We start from the raw sequence: 24,041 nt of genomic DNA on the forward strand, positions 1-24,041 counted from the left end.
GTCTAGTCTGCCCACCTCAGTCAGCAGCTGGAAATGCTTCTCATGCAAGGCATTCAATCCTCCTTCCCCACCTCTCCCATTTACACTTCAACCTGAATTACAACCCCAAAGTGCAGACCCTCTGCAGCTCCAGACAGGAAGAGTCTGGCATGGCCAGGAACTGAGAAGACCCTAACATTTCCTTTATCCAGCAGAGGAAAGACTGCCCCTGCCCCAGCCTCCTCCACAGGCTCATCCCAGCCATTTCACCTGGAAGGTGGTGAGCATCAAGCGTCAGCTGTCAGAGCCCTTGATTCTGATGCTGGAGCCCCCTTCCTTCCCACCCAGCGACTGCTGGCTCCCCCAGCAATCTCTCCTCCAATAGTAAGAGGCTGGCACCAGTGGGACTTGTGGTAAGCCCTTCAGATGTCTGTTACCTATCATGCTATTGCTTTTACTTGCTCTTATGGCTGTGTCTCCATCAACTGTGAGCTCGAGAGAAATGAGTGTGTGGTATCCTAGTAACCTGGATATCCAGGGCATCTACCACAGGGCCTGGCCCCAACAGGCCTTCAAGGTGTGACGGCAGGTTGCTGGATGAGTAGCTGACTCTTCTGAGATGCCTCTGGATTCACAGCAGCCAGCTAGGTCCAGGGGCTTTAAGGAGGCCTAAGACATGGTTCTGGTCCTTGAAGGGGATTTCTGTCTTCTAGGGGACACAGGAAATGGGTGCAAATTCATAAAACATTAGAGTTTGAGGGGCCAATGCCAAGACTAAGAACTGCTACCATTTATTGTCATCCCTTGTCAGCCAGACATGTAGGTTCATTTCCATGATCTTACTCAGCCCACGCAATACGGCTATTATTAAACCAATTTTTACAGATGAGCCACAGTGAGGCTTGGAAATTGACTAGCTCAAGGTCCCTCAGTGAGTAAATGTCAGAGCCCGAATTGAAAGTCAGGGCTGTCTCACTCCCAAAGGGTGCTCCTCCCTTGTTTTACAGCCAGCAGCCTGAGGCTGACTGTGCCAAGTGCCAAATGAATGTAGCTATTCTCCTCTGAGAAGTCAGCTCTTTGAGGACAGACAGGAAGCCAGCCCCCTGGGAAATGAGCCTAACAGGTACAGAAGGGGCAGCCAACACAAGAGTCCTCTGGGACCCAGAAGAGGAAGAAATTTAGGCTCAGGCTGAAAAGAAAAAAAGACGGCAGCAACAGCCAAGTTACCCTGAAGAGGGCACATTCAGGGAACACCAGAGGCTAGGCCAAGGCTAAGCTTAGGTGGTCCAGTTAGGACCTAAAGCAATGGACATTTACCATGAATCTTTCATGCCGGGGACAATGCTAGAGCAAATGTAAGTATTGGCTGTGGTGAATAAATGAGCAAATGAATGCACTGGTGGTAGGTGCTGGGGTATGACAATGACTAATAGCAAAGGGTGTGAGGGAGTGAAAAACGCGTGCGCTGAGACAGAGGCCGGGATTTGAATCCTGGCTCTTGCCTTTTTATGACCTTGGGCAAGTTCTTTATCCTTTCTGTGTCACAGTTTTCTCCTGTGCAAAACAGGGATTAAAATGGCATGTATCTTTCAGAATATTACAAGGAATATGTAAGACATTATACATCAAGTGGTTAGAACGCTGGCTGGCACATAGTAAGTACTCAGCATCTGCTGGCTTTGTAGAAAATAAGGCTTTGAGAAGCATCTAATATTGTGCCTGGTACCTACTTGGCAACCCATAAGTGGTAACTCTTATGATTAACAAGAGACAGCTCCCATCCTTAGAGTGATACTGCCTCAGGGTAATCTGTCCCTCGGTGGATTGAAGGAGCAGTGGACCCTGAGCCTGCTTAGCAGTAAACAACATTTTATATAACTCAATCACGTACAAAGGGTCTTCATGTACTCTGACCATTTCACGACCCATATGAGATTTAAAAAGCCACAAAAACTGGGTGGCTCCAAAAGACATTTCTGTACAAAGACCCGAGTTCAAATAGCCAACCTGCCACTAACACACTCTGTGGCTGTGAGAAGCCCCTTCCTCTCCCCAGGCTGGCTCCTGGGCCTACAGCTGAAGGGATTTGCCTGCCCAGGCTTTATGGCCCTTGCAGCTTTGATAGTCCTGCATTCTCTTTTGCAGGTCAGAGGAGAGACAGGCCTCGACCACGCAGGTTCAGTTACTCAGGCTTCATGGGAGAATAAGAATGTGAAAAATCCATCTCTCCCTAATTGAAATCTCAAGATACATATTTTCTGTCAGTCCTGGAAAGAAACAGCAGAAAATCCATCATCCACACATAAATTGTGTCAATTCCCCTGTCCTGTACAAGTTATTTTGGGGCAAAGGGCCCATCAGTCACAGATGGGACTTCCCATCTCACAGACTGTGTGACCACCAGGAGTACACTGCTGCCTTCCACCCCTGCTGTCCCTAACCATGCTGGCACATCAAAAGGCCTGTCCTGAGGCTCAGCAGGTCCCAGGCCAGGCAGGCATGAACACAAGATCCAATGAAGGGGAAATGCTCCCCAGAACATGTTTCCTTTACAAGTCAAGACCCCTTGGAGATTTAACAACCTACAAAACAACTGCCTACAGGTAAAATAAGAGCTTCCAGGAATTCTAAAAAGGGAACACTCCTTTCACAAGCATCAAAACAGTAATATCTTCTCAGGCAGATGCAACCAGGGGTCTGGAGGCCAAAGTGTAGGTGCCAGGTGTCCACTGACACCTACCACAAAGATTTTCCTTGCTTTTCTCTCAGCCACAGGGGGCTCCTGGGCCCTCCAACACTGTTTCCCACCGTGAACCTGACTCCTGATGGTCTGCTTCCTATGCTCTGAGTCCTGAAGTTTCCGCTCAGTCCCAACCATCTGCCCCAGGGGGGACCTAGAGCAGCTGACCCCCTTGCTTTGACCTAGCCCCTCCCTCCCTAGCACTGACACTGGTTTGGCTGAGGCCAGCTCAGTGATGTGATCCAGAGGAAACTGGGGCTCCTACTGAAATTACAGCAAACCCAGGGATGCAGGACAACGTGTCAGTAAAGTAACCTAGTGCCCTGGAGTTGGGCGAGAGCAATCCCAGATTACTGTGGGGTTAACTTACACTGGATAAATGCCAACTCCCTCTCCTCTTCCCCCAGGATGGGAAAGGCAGGCAGCTTGGCAAGGACAAGCGTTGACCAGCAATGCTAGCGGAAAAAAACACTTTCTAGGCCTGGAGGAGATATGTATAGGCCATATTTCCTGTAGACAAGCCAACAGGAATTATTTTTGCTTCTTTTTAATGTAAACAGAATACACAAACACATTAAAAACCCCAACATGACACAGAATACACACAGAATTATATATAGATATTTACAGGCCCTCTAAAGCCAAAAGGAAAAATGGCCCCTCTGGTTAAGGGAAGCTTCTCTTCCTACCTTGTCTCTGTCCAAAATCAAAGTGCTGAGGCAGGTGAAGGAGCCTCCGCAATTACTTCTGGATATAACGTAGCAGGAGGCTGGAATAACATCAGAAACACCCCACCCCCACCCCACAGCACAACCAAGATACCGACTTTCTAGCCCTGGCCCTAATCCTAAACCCTCCTCCTTTGCAAGCTGACAAAGGAAGGATTTGTGTGTCTAGGGAGGCGTCAGCATGACCCCTGAAATTCAGATGCATGGCGGAGGGGTTCCCATCCCATTCCAGCTTTCCCAGCCTTGGGCTGATTGTGAAATGAGCCAAAACCAACCATATCCAAGAGAGGAGGGTGGGGCAAGTAAAGGAAGAATGGATCTCAGGCAGAGATGACTGCTTTGGAGCAGGACCCTGGGAACCAACGGGAGGTCAAGCTAGGCTCACCCAGGCCCAGGACAGACTGCGGAAGACACAGCGGGGCTGTGCTGCCACCTGGTGGGGAATGGGAGCACTGCAGCAATGAACTAGGATAGTCCTGCAGGTACCTTGAGATCATCTTTTCTCTCCGTTTCAGTCCCCTAACCAACAGCCTCACTGCAGCAGCTCTTCCCAGGAAATGGGCTTGGAGAAGACCTCCCTTTCTAACCAGAGGTCATAGTTCATCTGAAAGTCCTCAGGGAGGTCCACCCGTTGGCCCAGGACACTCTGCAGGCAGTTGTCCACTGGCAGGAAGTCAGGGTTGCTGTGGGCCCGGTCATAGCGCCGGGCATTGAAGCGTTCAATGTTGGCACGAAGGGCACACTCCTCTGCCTGGAAGTCCCAAGGCCGGGCATCAAGATCTGAGACAAAGCAGGAAGAAACACAGTTAGGAGCCACGCCCTGTAGCAGCTCCCCATGGATTCACTGCAGCTCAGGGACCTGGCCAGGAATATCAACTAAGAGCAGGATACCTCCGAGCTCATCCTCAGAAAGATGCCAGGAATTCCTTCCTAGATCCAAAAGAGAGTCAAGTACAAGCAGAAAAGCCAGAGGTACTGAGAAAGAGGCTTATACTGTAGGGATTATGTAGACCCAGAGAGGGAGAACCATGTGTACAATACATTTCTTTCAAAGTGGCATTCTCCCTGGCTCTCTGGGGTCAGAGGGAGGAATCTGGAGATCCTCTCATTTGCTCATTCTCTCTCAACTCCCCAACCAGGTACCGTGTGCCACTGTGGGCCTGCACACATTCACAGGGCATTGAGAGTACAGACACAGTCATTCAGCCATGGTGGTACAGTCCAGAAACGCAGCAACGCAGCAACATGCACACACAGAGCAGCCCAGGTGGGCAGGGGAGACACACTGTGGGCGAAGGAAGAGTGCCTGCAGAGGCCTAGCAGTGGGAACCACACGGCTATGTTCAGGAACTAAGCACTCCCTGTGCCTGGAGCTCTGGGTATGATGGAGGCTGGACTGACAGCCCATAAGGAGGTTGAAAAGGAAGCTGGGTCAGATTACAGAGGAGGAGAATGAAAAAGGACGAGGGAGCCTCACATGCCCTGCCTAAGAGTCTGAATCTAATTCTAAGGGAAATAAGAAGCTAATGAAGGATTTTACTCAGGGAGGTAACAGCACAGGATCTGCATGTTGAAAAGATTCACTAGGGGGCCAGGCACAGTGGCTCACGCTTGTAATCCCAACACTCTGGGAGGCCGAGGCTGGTGGATCGCTTAAACCCAGGAGTTCAAGAACCCCCTGAGAAGGCTGGGCACAGTGGCTCATGCCTGTAATCCCAGCACTTCGGGAGGCCAAGGCGGGTGGATCACTTGAGGCCAGGAACTCGAGACCAGCCTGGCTAACATAGTGAAACCCCGTCTCTACAAAAAATACAAAAATTAGCTGGACGTGGTGGCGTCCAGCTGTAGTCCCAGCTACTTGGGAGGCTGAGGGGGGAGAATCGCTTAAACCCGGGGGGCAGAGGTTGCAGTGAGCTGAGACCATGCCACTGCAATCCAGCCTGGGCCACAGAATCTCTGTCTCAAAAAAAAAAGAGACCACCCTGGGAAACATGGTGAAACCCTGTCTCTACAAAAAAGATACAATTAAGTGGGCACAGTGGCATGTGCCTGTGGTTCCAGCTACTCAGGAGGCTAAGGCAGGGTAGTTTGAGCCCAGGAGGCAGATGTGGTGGTGAGCCGAGATCGCACTCTAGCCTGGGCAACAGAGCGAGACCCTATCTTTAAAAAAACATTAAAAGGATAAACATAAAACATAAAAAAAGGATCACTAGGGAAATATGAGACACTGATGGAGGGGAAGGAATTAGAGGCAGAAAAGCCAGTCAAGAGCTGTAAGAGTTTAGGTGGCCAAAATGGGGATGAAAAGAGGGGACAGTCTTACAACAAGTTCTAGAAAAGGAATGACTTGGAGGTACAGGGGGAGATGGGGATGATCGCAGATGCCAAGCCTGGGTAGCTTCTCAAAGTCCTTCCTAGAGTGCCCATCCTGATGCTACAAAAGCAGGAGCTAGGCTCCTTCCTGTTCCTTGGGAGGAAGATCAGGGCAGAGAAGCACCTGAGTACCATGGGCAGGGAGTGAAAGATGTCACCTTTTCCGACACACTCCCACCCAAATCTGGCTGAGTGCAGAGCCTCACCATTGCCGTATGCCCAGTCGTCGTTCAGCCGATGCCGCACCTTCTGGTAGATGGCAGACATGGTCTTCATGTTGCTCTTTCGCCACTGCCGCCCCAAGTATTTGGTCTGTACCTTGAGCAGCTTCAGCACATAGAGCTGCATCATGGCTTGTTTCACCTTTAGGGCCCGCTTCAAGATGGGGGCTGACTTGAACACCACCAGCATCTGGGAAGGGAAACAAGCAAGCAGCCCAAGTTGAAGATAGAAATAAAGGCACACACCCCAGATCACACTGCTGCTTAACCCTTTGGAAGTTATGGTCAGGGTGACAAACCATCCCAGTTTTCCTTGGACTGAAGCGTTTCCTGATACATAGGACTTTAAATGCTAAAACCAATAGAGTTCCAGGCAAACCAGGATGGTTGGTCACCCTAACTATGTGTCACTTTGGAATCTGAAGAAAGCTATGGATTCTTTCCAGAAACATTCCTGTGTACATGTACACACAGTTATCAGAGGATTCAAGGACCTCCCCACCCCAAAGGCATCCACAGACCCAGAGTTAAGGAAGATTCTCAGAACCCTGGTTATGTTACCAATCAAGATTAAGACGACATGGAAAAAGCTCTTCTATAAATGTAGATTTGTTTCAGTGCATGACTGGCCTCTTCCAGCTTCCAGTTCAATTCATCAAGGAACTGGGAATTGGCCCTTAAAATGCAAGGATATGGCTACAGCAAAGTTAAGTGAGAAGGCACAGTGAGCCCCCCACCCTGGGGACTTCCTGCTCCCAGCACTCTTCTTTGAGCTCCAAGTTCCAAGCCTGCTGACTGCACTGACTCACTTACCATTGTCCTTGAATGCTTCCACTTCGTCAGCTTGTTCAAGATCCGAAGCAGATTGATACAAGAAAAGAGGTTCCTCCAGCAAAACTGGTTACTGTCACCTGCTTCCTGCAGGGTAAACCCAGGAACAATCAGCCCTCATGGCTGCAGTGTGTGCAGCAGTTTCCAAAAGTCCCTCACACATTATCTCAGGACAGCCGGGTCTTCAGGCCTCTACCAGGAACCCCATGCTCTCAGAGCAGCCCCAGGACTCCATCCCAGAAGCTGGCAGGGGACTAGGGGAAGAGGGAGGCTCCCTAGACTTTTCCTACAGGAAACATGAACCATGATACTGGGAGCTGTGGCCTTGGGCTGCCCCAGAGCTCCTACTGCCGAGTCCAGTGTTAAGGGAGAGAAGCCCTCTACTAGGTGAGCTCTGGATCAGCAGCCCCTGAAGACCACACTCCCTGACTAATCCCTAAATCCAAATCTCTCTGCTCTGCAAGAGCCCTTCTCTTGGCCCTTCTGTATACTTACAGTGCTTTAAAAGCCGGGCACTCCACAGTGATTTCACCTGTGGGAGACACCTCTATTCCTGCAGTGTTGGGGTAGGCAGGCTCTCTACCCACTGACCCTGGTGCCAAAGGAACAGCTGAGGAGAGCCCAGCCACTCACCAGACTCTCTGCAGTCAGCTCTGGCAGCTCATGCACCACACAGTGAGGGTAATCCAGGACAGAAATGCTGCAGAGGGGAGAGGACCCAGGTGCCCACCATGAGCAAAGGCCCAGGGCCTGGTGGAGCAGCCGTGCCTGAGAGTTCCCAGCTTTCCTCCCTCACTTGTTGGAGCAGAAGTAGGAATCTACCTGGTCTGTCCCACCCGTTTCCCCAGTTATAAGATGAGGAAGTATCTGTTACAAGAGAACTTGTAAGGCACCCCTGTAGCCAGAGGCCAGCTTGTTGATCTTGTAAGGGGCAGAGACCCTCACAGCTTCCCCCACAGCAATCAATGTGGGGTGGGGGAGGAGATCGCTCAGGGCAACTAATTTATGCCAAACCTTTCTGGAGACAAGGTCTGGCCGGCGCCCTGTGGTATATCACACTGACGAGCAAGTAATGTCAAGTACAGCTGGCACCAGGCCAACAGCAGGGGCTAAGAGTCAGCAGATAGGGCATTACAAGGCACATGGCCGAGCCCCTCAGAGAGAGCAAGCAGCCCATGGTCTCCTCAAAAAAAAAAAAAAAAAAAAAAAGTACAGAAGGGACAGGGAGGAAAGTACTAGATCCTGGGATGAAAACCCTCCTGCCCAGGCACAAACCAAGTCACCTGGGGCAGGACTAGCTAGACTCAGATTTGACCCACTGGGCTCTCCACAGGCAGGGGCCATGTCTCATTTATCTTTGTGTCCTGATGCCTGGCACAGTGCTGGCTCATAGGTGCTGGAAAAATGGACGCAGTGGGAAATACCAGCTGGGAACTCTGCTGTCTGACCATACCCACCCCTGCGTGGTCCCTGGCCCTCATCACCTGTTCTTGGCAGTGATGTAGGACATGATGTTTTGATTGAAGAACTTCAGGATCAAAGGAATGCAGTTGGCAAACACCAGGTGCTGGGCCATGTATTCAAACTGAAGCCAACAGGGAAAAAAAAAAAAAAAAAAAGGCGCGGCCCTTGGGACTTTGCCCTCTTTCCTCAAGGGATGAAAGGCCTTGGCTGGAGGGCCATGTCTTAGAACATTCATGCAGAGTTCAAGCGGGTCAAAGGCCAAGGCCCCCATTCTTGTGGGCTGGAGGAGCAGCAGTGCCTGAGGTCCCACCCCACAGGACAGGAGGGAAAGCCCTGCGGGTACCTGGTAGACATGGTTCAACTTAAAGTGCTTGAGCAGCAGCAGCAGGACAGCAGAAATGGCCTTAACAATGACCTCTTTGTGGCGGTTTACGTCCACCCCCAGCTTCATGCTCTGCAACACTGTGGTGCTGGAAACATAATTGCCTGGGTAAGCCACCAGCATGTGCAGTACCTCCTTTCTAGGTGCCCACAGAAAAGATGGACTCCTGAGCCCCCCTGGGCAAAGACTCCCACCTCCCCACTCACCCCAACTACATCTCAGAAGTCAGCCGAGGGCTCCCCCATCCACCTCCCAAGCAATGTAGTCTGGCACAATTTATTTCTTCCCCATGATGCCCTCAAATACATTCTCAGTCTGTTTCTCTGCCCTTCCTCCAAAAATGAACTTCTTCTCCTTTCCAAGATCTCCCCTAAGCTTCTGCTGCCATATTAACCTGAGTTCTCCAAAATGTGTTCTGTGGAATACCAGGATATTGGCAAGTTTCATGTCATGGAAAAAAGGGTTTTGGAGTAAGATAAATTTAGGAAGCACTGAGTTACATTGGTTTCTTAATTCAGGACTTCTCATCGTACATCTTTGTAAGAGGAATTCCTCCTTATAAGAGAAATCCATGAATCAAATATATGGTATTTGACTCTAGAACCTTTTTTCCAAGGACCATCACATGATGGCCTAGTGTTCTGTGATCCTCCCTCTGGTATTAATCAACCCCTGCCTCCTCCCTCACCTGGCCATCACTGCCATACTCCAGGGCCACAGCCACCCAGGAGCTGGGCTCAGGGCTGGTGGCCCAGGCAGGCAGAAGATCAGGTCAAGGTCCAGGTCCTTCTCAAAGTAGAACATGATCTCAATCTGGACTCTCACATGAAAGACAAGTACAGGGCACAGAGCAGAAGAGCTCTGAAGAATCTCACTCTATCGCCCTGAGACATTTGCCAGCATTCTGCGTGCCCAATCACTGGTGAAAAGGGAAGTCTCTATACCTGGCACAGGTTCAGCTGTTGCTGGCAAGCTGTCTACAAACTAATCCTCCTCATCTTGGGTGTCCCGATCACAGCTGGAGAGGGGGGCTTTGGGGCAATGTCCAGGGTGGCCTCATTCATTTTACAGAGGAGGAAATGACTTTCCCCAATTCACTCAGGAGTTCGCTCAGTGGCAGAGTCTACACCAGAATCCAGGCCAACAGGACCAAGCCATCTCCCCAACCAGTGAAACTCTTTAATCTCGTAGTTTCCTTTTTTTGGGTCAAAAATACCTACATTTAATGTGTAGAGAAGCTGGGCCAACAACAACCAACCTGACAAGAGGAAAACGTTTGCCCTTCTCCATCTATCTTCTGCCCCACCTGCTTCATTCACAGAACGATACTCACGGCATCTCCTCAGGCAAGACGTCCGCTAGGATGTTGATTGAGTCTGTTTTGGCTTTTGAGGTGGGTGCTGCAGCCAACAGGATCTTCAGGAGGGCAATCTGGGAAGAGTAGACCATTCAGACACAGGTCTGAGAGCCCAGGGTCAAAATTAAGCTCTAAGCAGTACTCCTGTTGGTCCGCAGGTGGCAGGAGGATGGCAGGGCCTGCTCTAAGGCCAGTGTAGTGGGAGGGTCCTACTGCAGGCGCCACTCACCATATACTGAGGCAGGCTGGGGAGCAAGCCTTGGTAGAGGGTTTCTGCAGGGACTTGCTCAACTTCTTCTTCTCCCTTTTAACGTAATGGGTACAAGCATAAAACCCCAGCCCAGAATACAATCTCCTGAGCCAACTTGCTAGCTGGCTGGAGGAAAACCTGTAAACAGTCATGTACATAACGATGTTAATGATGATAACAGCAAACCCTGAACACAAACAATGTGCCAAGCATTTTACTTGTAATAACTCAGTTCATCCTTATTATTATAACCCTATAAAGGTATTATTATTCCTATTTCACAGACAAGGAAATAAAGCATAGAGACCCAGTAACTTGCCTAAGTTGCCATCCACAAAGTGGTGGACCCAGGCATCAGAGGCAGGTTCCTGACTCAGTCTGTATTCTTAACCCTGCACTAGACGTGTCTCAGCCTGTGCACTGGGAGCTCTTTGAGGGCAGGGCCTGGGGCAACCTTGTGGTCTAATCCCAGCACAATGCCTGGGAAGAGCTGGGGATCCCGGGGGCTGAAGAGGACCTCCAACTTTTTTTTTTTTTTTTTTTTTTTTGAGAGGGAATCTTGCTCTGTCACCCAGGCTGGAGTGCAGTGGCGCCATCTCAGCTCACTGCAAGCTCCACCTCCTGGGTTCACACCATTCTCCTGCCTCAGCCTCCCAAGTAGCTGGGACTACAGGCGCCCACCACCATGGCCAGCTAAGGCTGGCTAATTTTTTTTTTTTCAGTAGAGACAGGGTTTCACCGTGTTAGCCAGGATGGTCTCAATCTCCTGACCTCATGATCCACCCTCCTCGGCCTCCCAAAGTGCTGGGATTATAGGAGTGAGCCACCACGCCTGGCCTGAGGACCTCCAACTTACCCCTGAGAGAGGGGAGCGGAGGTATTCCTCCTCCATCTGCGCCTGGACCTCTGCAATCGACGTGTACTTGTGCTGGAGGGAGAGATGGGAAAAGAAGGGCTGGGGAAAACATTCTCTGGCCAAACTCCCTGCACTCTAGCAAAAACCCCACACATTTGTCTTCAAACACAGTCTTCTGAAAGAGGATTAAGTCACCACAAAAATCCCTAACTAAAATCCCAAACCCAGATATTTTTCTTTCTTTTTTTTTGAGATGGAGTCTTCCTCTGTTGCCCAGACTGGAGTGCAGTGGCATGATCTTGGCTCACTGCAACCTCCGTCTCCCAGGTTCAAGCAATTCTCCTGCCCCAGCCTCCCAAGTAGTTGGGACTACAGGTGCACCACCACGCCTGGCTAATTTTTGTACTTTTAGTAGAGATGGGATTTTTGCCATGTTGGTGAGGCTGGTCTTGAACTCTTGACCTTAGGTGATCCACCCACCTCGGCCTCTCAAAGTGCTGGGATTATAGGCGTGAGCCACCATGCCTGGCCCCAGAATATTTTTCTAAAAGGGCCCCTTCCTCTTGCAACAAGGGTAAGAAGCCCACGGTAGATAAGAAAAAAGTAAATTAAAGGAGGGAAATGGCCTTTCAGATAGCTACAGCGACAGGACAAAAACTGAAAGCAAAATCAAGTACTCAAAAAGCCTAGCTGCAGAGAGACCACTTAGTACTACAAATTCCAAAAATATATTTCAAAACATATAAAGTTTCACTCCAGATAGCTGTTAGGGGAGATGCCTCTTCCCCACTCTCAATGTTCTCTCCCATGTGGAGGGACAGGGGCTTGCCAAACACCCCTCATCTCTCTCTGCCCCATCCACACACTCACTCCTCCCTTCTCTGATTGGAGAGTATGGGAGCGGACACAGGGCGGCCTTGTCCTCACCCTTCTCTTTTCCCTTTAGAACCTGTCTGCCTGCTGAGAGTCTGTGCTCTCTTCTCCTCCATACCACCAGGCTTAGCAGAGCCTCCCCACACTGCCTGGGACTGGTAGGTAACTCTGCCTAATTCTGGAACAATGTATTAGGACACTACTGCTGTGTTCTTAAGCCTCATTCTCCATGGCTCTATGAGCTATAAAGTTGGCATTACAATCTCCATCTGCCTACTCCTCTGTTTCAACGGCCTGAGAACGTGGGCAAGGAAAAGGAGGGCTATTTATTGAGTTCTTTAGAATTTCAACAACTGTCAAGTAATATAATCCTTTTTTTTTTTTTTTTTTTTTCAAAGAATCCGGGTCTCACTCTGTGTCCCAGGCTAGAGTGCAGGACCATGATCATAGCTCACTGTAGCCTTGATCTCCTGTGCTCAAACAATCCTCCTGCATCAGCCTCTTGAGTAGCTGGGACTACAGGCGCATGCCTTGGTGCCCGGTGGTCAGGTAATATAATCTTTTTTTTTTCTTTTTTAAGACGGAGTCTTGCTCTGTCGCCCAGGCTGGAGTGCAGTGGTGCAATCTCGGCTCACTGCAAGCTCCGCCACCCGGGTTCACGCCATTCTCCTGCCTCAGCCTCTCCAAGTAGCTGGGACTACAGGCGCCCGCCACCACGCCTGGCTAATTTTTTTGTATTTTTAGTAGAGATGGGGTTTCACCGTGGTCTCGATCTCCTGACCTCGTGATCCGCCCGCCTCGGCCTCCCAAAGTGCTGGGATTACAAGCGTGAGCCACTGCGCCCGGCCCCAGGTAATATAATCTTTAAAGACTTTCCAGTCAGTCCTAAACAAAAGCTCAGCTAAAACAAGTAAAACTTACAATAAAACAAGCAAAACTTATGAAAGACTGTTTGCAAGGTTATTCCAAAGTCCACCCCGGCCTCTACCCCAGGTTCTTGCAGGCAGACAACAGTCTTAAAAGGCTTCTCCCTACAGGCTGGTTTCACTCTACTCACTCTACTCACTTAGGGCCAAACAAGCCAAAAGCTCACCCAGAGCCACTCACCTGTTTCAGAGTCTTGATGCTTTCATGGATTGGCCTGGGCAGCCCCACCACTGTGTTCGTGTCACTGGAGAATAAAGAAGGCCCTGTGTTGAGTCTCGACATCAAATCACCTGGGATCCCAAACACCAAAGGCCGGGAGAGCTAACAGCAAAATGAACTCGGCTTTTACTCACCTGCCTAGAGTGTAACCTATAAATTTGCTGCGGCTGGACTCAAGGAACATCTCAATGTCTTTCTCTCTGCCACATCACCAAAAAAAGAGAAAGAAAAAGGTTTATAGCAAATGCTATTTCAAAGTGTTACAGTTAACAAAAACACAGCATCCAGAAACTGTGAAGCCAGAAGTCACCCACAATTGTTTTTCTCTTTGAAAAAAGGGAAAAAACTGAAATTTTCGGAGTATTTTAATGTTTCTTATAATTTTGCTGGATCAGTAACCTGGAAATACATGTTAACTAGTTTACTCATAAAATTAAAGGGATACATCAAACTTAAAAACATACTTTATTCAGATAGTATGACAAGTTTGTCAACAGACTTTCTTAAATATTAAAACTTTTAAACAATTAAAGCTATAGGCTACTGATTTTTCATATAGGTCACTTTTCCTATCCCAAACAATCAGCATACCTTGCATTTTCTGATGATCTGTTTTGCATTCCCTTCACAGATCACTGAAAACTGAGGCTTTACCTGGATCAAGAAAGTGACTTCTATATCCTCTCACATGTTCATCTATTTCTTAAGTTGCTGCCTATCAAACAGACACCATTTATATATCTCCAGGTACCGTTCCATCCATCGATTTACCCACATATATCTCAAACATTTTCATTATGGCTCTAAAGAAACTCTTCCTTAATCTATCGTTTTTCTGTTAAAAATCATATACAACCCCAGGATGGGTGGAGACATGTTTGCTTAAATGCTTTTGTTTTTATTTGTTTCCTATCCCCCTTCACTAGCACATCTAACCAAGAGCTAACTCCAATTACTGACTCCGTAGCCACATGGTGGCCATGTTGTGTGAGACCAGCAAGGCCAGCCTCCCTGAGACCCTCAGGACAGCACAGTGTGCTTTAAGAGAGCCTCATCCCAGAGCCACGGTCAGCCTGCCCTGCAGAGGACCACACATGGTGACACAGGCCAGGTGGCAGGCCTAAGGGTGTGAGGGCTCTGGCCTCAGGAGCTATGAGTGCTCTGGAGGTCTGAGACTCACCTGACCTTGGGAGCCCACGGGAGCCCTTTGGGGCAAGTCAGCCTGTCAGTCTGTGGGTGCTGTAGCGGGGGAGGCATCACTTCATCCCGTTCCAGGGGGAACGTCTCCCCCTCCAGACTGTTGTCATCATCATTCTCCTCTTCCTCTTCTCGAGAGTCATCAGCCTTGTAGGGATCCCGCTCGTTGAAGGCATCTAGGTTGTCCTGCTTTATCAGAGCCTGAAACCAGGGAAGGGAGATGAGACAAGAGCCAACTGAGGACACAGACCAGGGAAGTGCGGCCAGAGGAGACACAGCACATAGGGGTGTCTGGTAGAGGCAAGAACAGTGGAAAAACCAGAGGGGGAGGCAAGATGGGGGCCAAACCATCAACTACTTCTTGCTCCAGTCCCTCAAAAGCACCACGTGCTGAGCACTCACCATAAACTGGACCAGAGCTGGGGACAAAGTGTCCTTGCCGTGGAGGCATGATTCTAACTGGCTGATCAGAGATCATTTCCAGCAGCCCTGCTCCTCCAAGGACTGTGCTGCTGCAAGCATGCACCTTGAGGGCCCTCAGGAGTCACAGGGACCTCTGTCGCCCTTACCTTGTGCTCTCGGCGGCCCCGTTTCTGCTGCTGCTCAATCAAGTCTGAAGCAGATGCTGGTGGAGAGGCTGCCCTCATACTGCGAATCACTTTGATGCTGTCCTCAGGAAGCGGGGGGAGGCCCAGGATGCTGCGCTTCTCAGCCTTCATGCTCTGCAGCTCCTCAAAGCCGCCTAGCGTGCACTGCATCACAGACGGGGAAGCAGAGCCAGGGTCAATGTGTCCACAGGCTGGTCCCTGACCATTGTGTCAGGCTCAGAAGCACCCATGACATCATGACCCATGTCTTTATAGAGACCCAGGCAACCCCCGAACAACGGACTGAAGCCACTCCCAAGGAGAATTCCACAACATCCGCAAGGCAAAGGAGAAAAAGGAACAAGGAAAGAGTAGAGATGCAGGCTGACTGACCCTAGTGCAGATACACTAACTCTGCACCTATGACATACTCTTCAATTTAAAAAGAAGCAAAAAGCCTAACCCTGCAAGTTCCTAGAAAAGTTGGTGAGACTCGTATGTTTCACAAGTTGTACATGCAAGTCTTTCAAAGTCAAATTAGAAATACAGTTAGTTGCTCAAATTTAAAAGAAAAAAAAAAGCTTCATCTAAACATCTCCCAAGAAGCAGAAACCCCAGCAACATCCAGCTTTAGACTGCTCAGTTTTACTGTTTCTGAGCAATTCGGCTTTCCTCTCTGGCCTTAGCAAGGCTTTATGAAGAACAGGATGTGTGGCCAAGATAAAATGTGTCAATGACTCTTAAGAAATCCTACACTTACTGAGCCCTGGCTCCAGAGTTGACCCATTCTGAAAGGAAGGATGAGCCCCAGTGTAGCAGAGGCCCAACTCACCTCCACTGCCTCCCCATGCCACTCCTCCTGGGAAGGCCTCCTGGCATGGCCTGGCTGCTAACAACGCTCCAAGCCCACTGTGCTGGACGGCCCACCCTGGCTCCCAGTCCCTCCCTACCTAGACACAGAGTCAGGTTGACACCATATCCTGAAGAAAATGGAGGCTGGCTCAGGGCTCACTCTTGCCCCTTCAAGTGACATCCAACCAGCGCCCCAATTACACCAGCTGTAACTTTGCCTCAAATCCCTTTACAAACTCCAGGTCCAGAGCTGCTTGCTGAGAGGCAACTTGCCTGGGGAGAGCTGTTCTATGACAGAAAACAGCTTCCAGGGGTCAGACAGCCAATAGCCTACTCTGACTCAAGGCCTACGTCCTCGTTGGTTGCAATGGGACAATAGTGGCACTGCTTTTGTCATCTCCTTTCAGCAGCTTTTTAAATAGTTTTTTTACCAAAGCAGTTTTACAGTCACATAATTCAATATTCAAAAGGATATTCAAGGAACAGTCTCCCTACTGCCCATCCCCTAGCACCTGAGTTCTCCTCCAAGGAGGTGCTCACCAATACGGTCTTCCAGAGCAGCAAGAGAACTTTCTTCATGGGGAAGTGAGGGGCGTGACCACTGCAAAATTTGGTCACCATCCCAAACAGCATGATGGCAAATGGCTCATTGTTGTACAGCGGGGAGCCTGGAGGTGACACAAAGGTATCAGGACCCTCCCAAAGCCTTCCACCTCAGCTTCCAGGCAGGGCCTCTAGAGAGGATCCCCAGGGTCCTACCTAGCTCGGCTCTGAAGGTCTGCCGCATGGTCCTCCACTCAGCCTTGTCACCCTCACACTCCTGATGAACGGTCTCCACTATCAGGTACATGATGTTGAGCAGGACCCTGATGACAAGAGCCAGCTCACAATGGAGTGGGATGGGGGGTCAAAGGAGCACCCTAGTGTCTAACAAAGTGCTTACACAAAGCAGGGGCTTACTATTAATAAACGGTAGCTGAATAAATGAGTATGAACAAGAATGGCCAAAAGCATTTACCACCCTAAGCTTCCTGAAAAGAAAACAACCACAGAGGTGGTAGTGAGCTGTAGGGTCAAAGCAGAACAGGGTCACAGTGAGAACAAAAACAGGGTTTATGATGAGGAAATGGAAAGCAGGAGCTGAGAGGTGACACCCAGGGATCCTAACACCCAGGAGGGAACACTACAACCACCTAGTCTAAAAACTTCCAAATTCATAAAAAGAGCCAGATTTCAACCCTCAAAAACTGAGGGGTGATCTTGGTGGTCAGCAGTTGCTGTGAGCTCCTGTGCAGCTATGAAACATTAGGAAGCTGTCCGGTCTAACCCAATGAAGATGAGCATCAAGCTGTGTACACAAGAAGGTGGGAGTCCAGGGAATATCATCAAGTGTTTCATCCAAATACAAAACACCCCACGACCAGGTCCTGAGTAACAGGGTGAGTAGGAGGCCCACACTTAGCTGTGGCTCTAATAAGTCACTTGACCCTGGATTGCCTTTGGGAGTCTCAACCCAGAGTCCCACCTAGGACAAGCCCTCAGCAGTTCCTACTCATCATTCACACTGAGCCCATCACACATGCAGATGACATGTACAGAAGCACACACAGCAATGACACCCATAGACAGCCTCCCACACCCTGCTCTGATCTCATCTCTGACTAACGCTCGGGAGCCCAGGCTTGCTGCTCGCCTCACCTGAGGTCTGTGCTGTCAGCCAGGGAGATGGCAGGCTTCCTCACAGCACTGCTGCAGGCGGCACTGTTGCTGCAGGAGATTTTGAGAGTCAGCATCTTCCTCCAAGAAGGAAGATAAGTGATGTCCCTGACAAGTACTGACCAATGGGGAAACAAAATGCTGTGATACGTGCTTGGACTGCACAAGAGGCCATAGGATACAGTGGTTAAGAACCCAGGCCATGGCTGGGCATGGTGGCTCATGCCTGTAATCCCAGCACTTTGGGAGGCTGAGGCGGGTGGATCACCTGAGGTCAAGAGTTTGAGACCAGTCTGGCCAACATGGCGAAACCCCATCTCTACTAAAAATACAAAAATTAGCCGGGTGTGATGGCAGGCACCTGTAAACCTGGCTACTCAGAAGGCTGAGGCAGGAGAATCGCTTGAAGTTGGGAGGTGGAGGTTGCAGTGAGCCAAGTTCGTGCCATATCACTCCAGCCTGGGCAACAGAACAAGACTCTCTCAAAAAAAAAAAACAAAAAAAGAAAAAACAAAAACAAAAAACCCAGCCATGCACTGGACTGCCATGGTTTGAATCCTGGCTCTAACTGCGCCTTAGTTTCCTCATTTGTAAAATGGGGATGATAGTAGTACCTATATCCTTAATATGAATTAGCAAGTAATATTCTGAGAACAATGCCCGGGACACACAGGCACTCCATGAGCGGTCTTAGCTATTATCATTGATGGTGTTATCCTTAGATGAGCAGCAGCTGACCTGTCCACTGGACAAAGGTGACACAGGCAAGGCCAGGCACTGGTTGAGCCCATATGTCAGTCTTGTGCCTGGCCTCCTGACAAGGGGGAAACTGCAGGGCGAACACAGCAGAGTCTGCAGGTTCAAAAGAGAGCTCAAAGTGAAGAGTCTCCTTCTGAGGAGCACCCCAGGCCTGGGCAGGGCCTGCACTGTCTGGTGTAAAAACTCTGGCATCAGGGAGCCGCAGGGACCTGTCATTAGTCTCCGTTAGTCTTCAAGGTGTAAGTGACCAACTCCGTTATTCAACCCAGGTGGTCAAAACACAGCCTGGGACCAGAGCTTCTGCCCCATTTAACCCTCTCAAAGCCAGTTAGTTCTGCAAGCTCTGTCCCCCTTCCCACCCCAGCCTCCCCTTCCCTACTCAGCCTCTCAAAAATGCTCACTCTATTTCCATGTTCAGAAGCTCCACCAAAGCATTGAACGTGCCCACCTCCAGGAGGAGAAAGATGTTGTAGCGCATCCAGGACTGCACCTCTGCCTCCGAGCTGCACTCCCCAAACGTGCCTGCAATACAGGGTTCAGCTCACTGAGCCCCTCCCTGCATCTGAGTGGGCAGAGGTGCCAGGGAACCCTGGGGAGGTCCACTCAATACCTTGAGCAACATAGAGAATTGCTCGAGCCACCTTGAGTCTCTTCTCCCTGGCAGTGACTTCCAAGCCATCCAGGAGCCTCATGGCATGGGTCCGGTGCTGGTTGGTATCCAGCTCAGTCCACTTCTTGTCTGTCACTGCAGGGCAAGAAACCAGTTACACCTGAGCCTAGAAAAATCCTCACAATGGCATGGACCCATGTTAAATCACCAAATTCATGACTGCCATAGGACCAGAAAGACAAGTTACGCCCTATATAAGTGGTAAGATCATACTGCTGCTCTATGAATTTGATTTCCAAACTGAAACGCTGGTATTTTGGGTGCAATTTTAATCACATGACTTTTTTTTTCTCCCCCAATATGCACATTCTGAAAAGCTCCCACCGATGTGCCACCAAGTCCACTCTACATGTATCTGGCTTTGAACCATCAGGGTTCAGCAGGCTTCTCAGGCCGTTCCAGGATGACTCAGGTCATTCAGATGCCTAAAAGAAACCTGCAGCTCTCGTCATGCAGGGCAAAGGAAGCAAGAAGTGCGGGAAATCATCTCACCATGGATCCGGAAGTCCTCCTCAAAGCATTTTCGATTCATCAGGAATTCTGGCCCTTCCGTGTAGCTGTAAAGCTCTGTCAGAACAAAGTCTCATCACCATTGGTTCCATGTCTGCATTGCACACCAGGTCTCACAAGTGCAGAGAAGGCAAGGCATTTGCTTCCACTCTCAACTCTGCCACTGAGTCACAGTGACTCCTGGAATAAGCTCTCTAATTATGAAAGGGATCTTAGTGCTCTGATGTGCACAATAGAGAGAACCAGAGTGCCAGAATGCCATCTGGACACTTCCAGTCCGATGTGCATCCATCCCATCATGCCACGCCAGGGCTGATGGCCACCTGGGATACGTCTCTCAAATGGCTGCTACCTCTTGAGCAGGATGTGTATTATAGAGGCTGGAGAAGCAGCTCACACCGACCTCGCATTACATGAGAGTGGCAGTGGCAGCAGCAGATTGGCACAGATGCAGGCATCCCTCATGACCCATTGCTGGAGGAGAAACCACTATCAGGGTCACAGTGGATAGCCAAGGAACATCACTGTCTTACAGTGGGACTGGGCTCTAGCCAGCTTCATAAAAGTAAAGGACAACACAAAGTTATAAGATACACAAGGCTTGAATCAAATAACATGTTTTACACATATATATATACATTTGATAGAACTAACTAGGGAAAGCAATGAAGCCCTAAATGATATTCATTCTTAATTTTATTAAAGACCAGTAAGGAAAAAACCACCCCCAAATAACACAAAGGTCTGTGCGTTACCCGAGAGCTCCGCAGCCCACTTGTCCGTGTCAGCATACTCAAACTCCAGGTCTGGTGACTCCGAATAGCCCTGCTGACAAGAGGAGAGAGCTTTAGGAAAAAGGATCACTCTATTTATCAAAGAAACACATGCTTCGAGATGCTGTTGTGTTACAGGACACCACTGCCTCCACTTTTTTTATGTTTTTTCACATTTTGTTTCCTAAAACCTCTCAGAGTATCCTACACTTTTCCTTCAGAGCACTTATCATAACTTATCATTATAGGATGTGTTTAGTGTCTGCCTTTCCACAAGACTGCAAGTTCCCTGAGAATAAGAACATCATCCATTTAACTTACCAATGATTTCACAAGGTCCAGCATGGTACTTGGCATGAATAAGTGAATGAATGAATATTTATACTCACATATTTGTTAAATGACTAAATACAAGGTTTCTATGTATTTTGTGCAGTAAATGACCATTCCATATGATGCTAAGATTCCAGAAGTCTTAACTTCTTTCTGGCTAGTGGGCTGTCAACAGCTCAGGACAAAAGTGAGTATTGAAACGCTCAGCTTTCCCACCTTTGTCTCAAATTTCAGTGAGAAATGACAAAGAAGGCAGCCGCCAAACAGATCAACTTCCTTCCCACACATAAGAGAAAATGTGACAAAGACAATCTTTTTCCTGCTGGAAATAGGTGATTACTGAGAATACACCACCTTGGAAGCCTTGTACTGGGAAGAGAGAAGTGAGAAACAAATAGGTAAAGTCCTTAGGTTTAATTACAGTCTACCTGGGAAGACAAAGACCAGCCACAAAATGACGTAACATACCCACAATGGCCAGGTGAGGTAGCTCATGCCTATAATCCCAGCACTTTGGGAGGCTGAGGTGGGCGGGTCATTTGGGGTCAGGAGTTCGAAACCAGCCTGGCCAACATGGTAAAACCCTTCTCTAATAAAAATATTTAAAAATTTTTTTAATATATTTTTACATGGTGGGGTGTGCCTGTAGTCCCAGCTACTCGGGAGGCTAACGCAGGAGAATCGCTTGAGCCCCGGAGGTGGAGGTTGCCGTAAGCCAAGATCGCGCCACTACACTCCAGCTTGGGAGACAGAGGGAGACTGTCTCAAAACAAAACAAAACAAAAAACATACCCACAAACAAGAACTCCACGTTGTGTTCAGAGATAACACAGTGTACACTTTCACAGGTTACTGAGGTTCGGTTTCTTCATTCATTGAATGGCAATGATGAAAATCTACTTTGAAGATTTTTAAGGACTAATCAAAATTATGTAGTACATAGTGGGCTCTCATCAAATGTCAGCCTCCCAGTCCTCCAGGCATTCACTGATGAGGCTCCCAAACTACCGATTTCAGCTACGACTAAAGAAAGATCATGGCATCAGCCTCTCTATAAAGAAATGGATTTAGACAGGTCTCTGCTTAAATGTGTCCATTTGACTGGTCTTTCATGTAATGAGTCTATGTGGAAATCTTTTTTTTGAGACGGGGAGAGTTTCACTCTTGTCACCCAGGCCGGAGTGCAATGGTGCAATCTCGGCTCACTGCAAATCTCCACCTCCCAGGTTCAAGCAATTCTCCTGTCTCAGGCTCCTAAATAGCTGGGATTACAGGCACCAGCCACCACGCCCGGCTAATTTTTGTATTTTTAGCAGAGACAGGGTTTCACCACATTGGCCAGGCTGGACTGGAACTCCTGACCTCAGGTGATCCGCCCGCCTCGGCCTCCCCAAGTGCTGGGATTATAGGCGTGAGCCACTGCAGCCGGCCTCTATGTGGAAATTAAAGGGTACAAAGAGAAATTAAAATTCGTCAAAGGGTTATTTACTTGACTATTCATAGCTACTCTGGAAAATTTTAAACCATTTTTCAAAATGATAACTCCTCTCATGACGAAGGTAGGTTCACCCCCCTCCACTTTCGTAATCTTCCACACTTGAAAAACTGAGCAGTTAACACTGATGTCCATCATCCCACCATGCAAGGGCTCCTAAAAGGTCAGTGTTTTTGTTTTTTCAAATAATTCACTCCAAGTTCAAATTACGTCTACTTCAGGCTTGCCAATTGTTGACATGTTTTCTCAGGGGTTTAGGCTTGCTAACAAAAAATAAAAGCTTCTGAGGAACTGATTTCACAAGTCTAAAGATAGTATCATTGCTCTTTGGTATGAATTGGTACATTATGCTTGGACAATTCCCTCTCATTAACTCGGCTGATCAGTTTGGCTGCTGATCAATCTAGGAGATGGCATAGTAAGTGCTCTGGGAACCTGCTGATTAAGAAGCCCTAAAACGCCACGACATGAGTATCTTCATTCATGAATTCTGCAAAAGGAGGCAGTGGGAGGAATTCTTTAACTTGGGGTGAGGTTACTAGTCAGCTCCAGACTATGCCATCTCCAGAACGGCAGGAACGGCTCACTAGCGAGAGACGAAGGAATGCTGGGTTCTAACGCATGCTTAAAATGTCTATTTCTCATCTTTAACAGTTCAGTATCAGGCGCACTGGGCACAATACCCACCACAGGCACTGTCAACCCATGGCTTGATCTGGCTCAGGTCAGAAGAACAGGGCATGTTTCCCCCTCCTACTCTACTCTCAGTGATAATTAGCTCGGTCCGGCTGTAAGTGCCTTCCAGATCCTCGCCGGCGCCTTCCCTGCCCACACGCGCCTTCCACTGCGCGCGGCAGGACCCAGGAGCTGGCGCCCGCGTGCCAGGGACAGACGCCCGAGATGATCAGGTTGGGGGCGCGGCCGCCCAGCGCCCTGCAGTGCACCAAGACCCCCGACTCCTCACCCCCGAGCTGGGGCGAGGGCGGCTTCCCCAGGGGCTAGGGCCTCGAGGCCACGCCCACAGCTGGGGCCCAAGGGAGCAAACCAGCAGTCGCCGGCTCCGGGAAGCTCTCCCGGGCTGCGGAGCTAGAGCAAGGACTCAAGCTTCATGCCCCCGACCCCAGGAGCTGCCAGCCTCGCTTCCTGCTCCTTTCGCTGTATAGTGACAGTTCTCGGCCGGGCTCTACCGAGCCCTCCGGGAAGCCCAACCTGGCCCCGAGAGTGGCCCCGGGCCCGGGACCCCCGGCGCCGCCCGACCCAGTGCGAGCCTCGCCCCCCGAAGCTCCTGACCTCCGAGTCTTTGCGCTGGTTGCGGTTGAACTCGCGGGCTTTGCCCCCAGGCAGGAGGCCCGCGGCGGCCCGCGGTGCCCCGGGTGGTGGCTGTGCGGTTGCCGGCGGCGGAGGTGGCGGAGGCTGAGGCTGTTTGTTGTTCACGATCAGTGGGCCCGGACCGCCGGCTGCCGGCTCCATCTTGGCTGCTCCACACCCCCAGCTTAACTCGCGGACAGCCGCCGTATGCACCTCTCGCGTGATTTTCTCCAGGAAATTTCCCTGGCCGCCATATTAAGTGTGGCGGCCTGTGTTAGAAGCCATCTTGGCTGACCAATACCTCGCGATATTCTGTCTGCAGCCCTTCCCTTTTTGACCTTTTTCGTTTTCCTCCTTCCTTTCAGTTTCAGTTTAGATGTAATTTTACCTGTGAGGCTTCCCTGAGCTTCTTCAGTCAGTTTAGTTACCCCGCCTTCCTCTAAATCGCTTTGCACTTATAACTCATAGCCTTGTTCAAGGCTTAGGCGGAATTTTGTAATGAACAAAATGGATAGGATCCTAGTCTTCACAGAGTTGTGAACAAGTTGTGACAAGTGCTTATCATTCATTCATTCAACAAACATTTAAAAAATGTCTCCTGTGCACCAAGCAGTGGGATAAAATGAGGAACAAGTGTCTGC

At 49.5% G+C, this 24,041-nt stretch overlaps 1 protein-coding gene across 1 annotated transcript; it reads right to left on the reverse strand.

The window, feature by feature from the left end:
- Positions 1–3,250: 3,250 nt before the first annotated feature.
- STRIP1 (striatin interacting protein 1) lies at positions 3,251–23,593 on the reverse strand. Its single transcript, XM_030824871.1, has 21 exons — positions 23,383–23,593; positions 20,247–20,316; positions 19,474–19,548; positions 18,922–19,056; positions 18,713–18,833; positions 17,535–17,603; positions 16,596–16,702; positions 16,377–16,504; positions 14,967–15,149; positions 14,381–14,598; positions 13,335–13,400; positions 13,162–13,225; positions 11,182–11,253; positions 10,305–10,379; positions 10,052–10,149; positions 8,680–8,806; positions 8,357–8,457; positions 7,506–7,572; positions 6,855–6,959; positions 6,027–6,231; positions 3,251–4,227 (listed from the first exon to the last, which is right to left on the reverse strand). Exons 1-21 carry the CDS (start codon positions 23,560–23,562, stop codon positions 3,980–3,982), a joined length of 2,514 nt encoding a protein of 837 aa, XP_030680731.1. The 5' UTR covers positions 23,563–23,593; the 3' UTR covers positions 3,251–3,979.
- Positions 23,594–24,041: the final 448 nt, after the last annotated feature.

Source organism: Nomascus leucogenys, chromosome 12, assembly GCF_006542625.1.
Source record: "Nomascus leucogenys isolate Asia chromosome 12, Asia_NLE_v1, whole genome shotgun sequence".
NCBI lineage: Eukaryota > Metazoa > Chordata > Mammalia > Primates > Hylobatidae > Nomascus > Nomascus leucogenys.

Coding starts and splice junctions, on each gene's coding strand:
- STRIP1 (XM_030824871.1), bottom strand. CDS start 23,562: ATGGAGCCGGCAGCCGGCGGTCCGGGCCCACTGATCGTGAACAACAAA. Junction 19,549..20,246: donor GTGGGCTGCGGAGCTCTCGG/GTAACGCACAGA, acceptor TTGTTCTGACAG/AGCTTTACAGCTACACGGAA. Junction 16,505..16,595: donor GACCTTCAGAGCCGAGCTAG/GTAGGACCCTGG, acceptor TGTCACCTCCAG/GCTCCCCGCTGTACAACAAT.